This window comes from Xenopus tropicalis, unplaced genomic scaffold, assembly GCF_000004195.4.
Source record: "Xenopus tropicalis strain Nigerian unplaced genomic scaffold, UCB_Xtro_10.0 Sca46, whole genome shotgun sequence".
Taxonomy (NCBI): domain Eukaryota; kingdom Metazoa; phylum Chordata; class Amphibia; order Anura; family Pipidae; genus Xenopus; species Xenopus tropicalis.
The window spans coordinates 3,268-7,620 of NW_022279392.1; the positions used below are offsets into that span (position 1 = coordinate 3,268).

At 58.9% G+C, this 4,353-nt stretch overlaps 1 protein-coding gene across 1 annotated transcript in view; it reads left to right on the top strand.

The window, feature by feature from the left end:
• porcn (porcupine O-acyltransferase) overlaps window positions 1-4,353 on the top strand; it is a gene marked incomplete in the record, with an annotated part of 8,983 nt that overhangs the window by 2,774 nt on the left and 1,856 nt on the right. The window contains 7 exon segments of the mRNA NM_204034.1: window positions 106-288; window positions 416-546; window positions 1,591-1,716; window positions 1,805-1,905; window positions 3,305-3,381; window positions 3,767-3,830; window positions 3,901-3,986. Of these exon segments, the coding sequence (NP_989365.1) occupies window positions 106-288; window positions 416-546; window positions 1,591-1,716; window positions 1,805-1,905; window positions 3,305-3,381; window positions 3,767-3,830; window positions 3,901-3,986 (768 nt within the window).

The window sequence follows — 4,353 nt, forward strand, 5'->3', positions numbered from 1 at the left end:
CCCTCACTGCCCCCTTTCTGCCTCATTCCCCCCCAACACTGACCCACGGGCAGAGAATGCCCCCCAGTGCCCCACTGCCCCTCACTGCCCCCCCCTCTCTGTACAGGGGCACAAATGATCGTGGCCATGAAGGCCGTGTCGTTGGGCTTCGATGTCGACCGCGGTGCCGTTCGCTCCGTCCCGTCGCCCGTGGAATTCATGGGATACGTTTATTTTGTGGGCACCGTCATCTTTGGCCCCTGGATCAGCTTTAGCAGCTACCTGCGGGCAGTGAGGGGCCAGCGCCTGGTAAGTGGGGGCCACACGGGCATAATGTGGGGGGGTACAGGGGCCGGGGCAGAATATAAGTGGGGTTGGGGCAGGTGGGGGTGGGACAGACAGCGGGCAGGACTGACCCCCCTTTCTCTCCTGGCAGAGCATCTCGTGGGTGTGGCGCGTGGGGCGGAGTCTGGCGCTGAGTGGGCTGTGCCTGCTGGTATCGACCTGCGTGTCCCCCTACCTCTTCCCTTACTTCATCCCCCTGTATGGGGAGTGGCTGCTCAGGAAGTGAGTGTAACCCTTCCCCCCCAGGGCACCCCTCTCTCTAGCTCCCATCATTCCCTAGGTGGGGGTCCCTGCTCTTGGGGTTCCCCTGTGCCCCCCTGTCTCTCACCTTACTTTTCCTTCTGCTTCCCGGATGTGTCAGTAAGAAGCACAAAGCCAGGTAGGTCTCTGTCTGTGCCCCCCCCCCACTCGCCGTACCCGGGCTCTGTGCCTGTATGTTCATTCCATGCTTAGGCACGCCACCGGGGCCTGACATAGACAAGTCCAAATTTTCCTGCAACTCCCTGCTTGTGTGCTATTGGCTAGCCCCCCCAACAGGACTTACCCCGGCCCTTCCTCTGTGGCGTATTTACCCCTGGCCCTTCCTCTGTGGCGTATTTACCCCTGGCCCTTCCTCTGTGGCGTATTTACCCCTGGCCCTTCCTCTGTGGCGTATTTACCCCTGGCCCTTCCCCTGTGGTGTATTTACCCCTGGCCCTTCCCCTGTGGTGTATTTACCCCTGGCCCTTCCCCTGTGGTGTATTTACCCCTGGCCCTTCCCCTGTGGTGTATTTACCCCTGGCGCTTCCCCTGTGGTGTATTTACCCCTGGCCCTTCCCCTGTGGTGTATTTACCCCTGGCCGTTGCCCTGTGGTGTCTCGGTGTCAGTCGTCTCTGTACCTTTATACCCTGAACCTTAATGCTGCTCTTTCCTCTGCCAGAGGCCCGGCTGTACGGTGAGTACCCAACGTAGGTAGGTAGGTAGGTACCACTTACCCCCGTGTAATGGGGCTCAGCATTCTTTATGTAAGGGCACCATGTTGTGAACTGCCCAAACTGTAAGTGTCCCTCTAGCTCCCCCATCTCATCCCTCCCCCTTGTGCCCCACCCATTTCCTCCTTAGTCCCCTCCCCCTAGCTCCCCTGTCTCACCCCCCCTTGTGCCCCACCCATTTCCTCCTTAGTCTCCTCCCCCTAGCTCCCCCATCTCATCCCTCCCCCTTGTGCCCCACCCATTTTCTCCCTAGTCCCCTCCCCCTAGCTCACCTGTCGCACCCCTCCCCCACAGGTGGCTCCGGGCCTATGAGAACACCTCCTCCTTCCACTTCAGCAATTACTTTGTGGGGTTCCTGTCGGAGGTCACGGCCGTGCTGTCAGGGGCGGGGTTTTCCGAGGAGAAGGATCACATTCGCTGGTCGGTGCAGCTGGTTGGTTGGTTGGTGACGGGGGCGGGGATCATGGTGGGATCAGACTGGTAACTCTCCTTCTCTTCTTCCTTGTAGGGATCTGACAGTCTCTCGCCCACTCAGTGTGGAGCTGCCCCGCTCTATGGTGGAGGTAGTGACCAGCTGGAATCTGCCCATGTCTCACTGGTTGCACACATGTAAGGCTCCTCCCACTTTGCTCCACACTCCACACGCTGAGTAGGGAGCCATGTTGTTACTAGGGAGTGATGGGGCGCCATGTTGTTACTAGGGAGTGATGAGGCGCCATGTTGTTACTAGGGAGGGATGGGGCGCCATGTTGTTACTAGGGAGTGATGAGGCGCCATGTTGTTACTAGGGAGTGATGGGGCGCCATGTTGTTACTAGGGAGCGCCGAGTGATGAGGTGCCATGTTGTTACTAGGGAGTGATGGGGCGCCATGTTGTTACTAGGGAGCGCCGAGTGATGAGGTGCCATGTTGTTACTAGGGAGTGATGAGGCGCCATGTTGTTACTAGGGAGTGATGAGGCGCCATGTTGTTACTAGGGAGTGATGAGGCGCCATGTTGTTACTAGGGAGTGATGAGGTGCCATGTTGTTACTAGGGAGTGATGGGGCGCCATCTTGTTACTAGGGAGCGCCGAGTGATGAGGTGCCATGTTGTTACTAGGGAGTGATGAGGCGCCATGTTGTTACTAGGGAGTGATGAGGCGCCATGTTGTTACTAGGGAGTGATGAGGCGCCATGTTGTTACTAGGGAGCGCGTGATGAGGCGCCATGTTGTTACTAGGGAGTGATGATGCACCATGTTGTTACTAGGGAGTGATGTGAGGCGCCATGTTGTAACTAGGGAGTGATGGGGCGCCATGTTGTTACTAGGGAGCGCCGAGTGATGAGGCGCCATGTTGTTACTAGGGAGTGATGAGGCACCATGTTGTTACTAGGGAGCGCCGAGTGATGAGGCGCCATGTTGTTACTAGGGAGTGATGGGGCGCCATGTTGTTACTAGGGAGTGATGGGGCGCCATGTTGTTACTAGGGAGTGATGAGGCGCCATGTTGTTACTAGGGAGCGCGTGATGAGGCGCCATGTTGTTACTAGGGAGTGATGATGCACCATGTTGTTACTAGGGAGTGATGTGAGGCGCCATGTTGTAACTAGGGAGTGATGGGGCGCCATGTTGTTACTAGGGAGCGCCGAGTGATGAGGCGCCATGTTGTTACTAGGGAGTGATGAGGCACCATGTTGTTACTAGGGAGTGATGAGGCGCCATGTTGTTACTAGGGAGTGATGGGGCGCCATGTTGTTACTAGGGAGTGATGAGGCGCCATGTTGTTACTAGGGAGTGATGAGGCACCATGTTGTTACTATGGAGTGATGAGGCGCCATGTTGTTACTAAGGGATTGGGGGTACCTGCAGGGGAGGCTCTGGGGCAGAGGGATGGGGCTGGGAATAAAACCAGTTTGGGGCCAACGCGCTGGCGCAGGGGGCATTAGTCGGGGGTTCCTGGGTGTGGGTATGGGGGGGGCACATTGGGGATCCCCCAGGCTCACCCCGTATTGTTGATTTTTTTTTGCAGATGTCTTCAAGAATGCCCTCAAACTGGGCAAGTTCCACGCCGTCATTGTGACCTACGCAGCGAGCGCCCTGCTCCATGTAAGTGTGTGACCCCTGGCGCTGCTATTGCCCCCCCGTACCATAAGCTGTCGCCCCCCTGTACCATAAGCTGGCGCCCCCCCCGTACCATAAGCTGGTGCCCCCCGTACCATAAGCTGGCACACAGGTTGGGCACAGTGCCGCTGGGTGACTGCCATGTCTGTATGTTACAGGGCCTGAGCTTCCAGCTGTCGCCCCCCTGTACCATAAGCTGTCGCCCCCCTGTACCATAAGCTGTCGCCCCCCTGTACCATAAGCTGTCGCCCCCCTGTACCATAAGCTGGAGCCCCCCCCCCGTACCATAAGCTGGTGCCCCCCGTACCATAAGCTGGCACACAGGTTGGGCACAGTGCCGCTGGGTGACTGCCATGTCTGTATGTTACAGGGCCTGAGCTTCCACCTGGCGGCCGTTCTTCTCTCTCTGGGATTCATTACCTACGTGGAACACGGTGAGTCTAGAACCCGGATCCTGCCCCGCCTTCCCACCCATCCCACCAATCACCTCTCTCTTTCCCTCAGTGCTACGCAAGAGATTGGCCGAGATCTTCAGCGCCTGTATCCTATCCAGGAAATGCCCGGCCGGCTGTACCCACCGCCATAAAAAGGTCAGATGCCACGTGCCCCCTGGGCGGTCCCATCCCCTGTGCCCCCCCTGGGTACGGTCCCATCCCCATTGCCCCCCTGGGTGCGGTCCCATCCTCTTTGCCCCCCTGGGTACGGTCCAATCCCCATTGCCCCCCTGGGTACGGTCCCATCCCCATTGCCCCCCTGGGTACGGTCCCATCCCCTTTGCCCCCCTGGGTACGGTCCCATCCCCATTGCCCCCCTGGGTACGGTCCCATCCCCATTGCCCCCCTGGGTACGGTCCCATCCTCTTTGCCCCCCTGGGTACGGTCCCATCCCCATTGCCCCCCTGGGTACGGTCCCATCCTCTTTGCCCCCCTGGGTACGGTCCCATCCCCATTGCCCCCC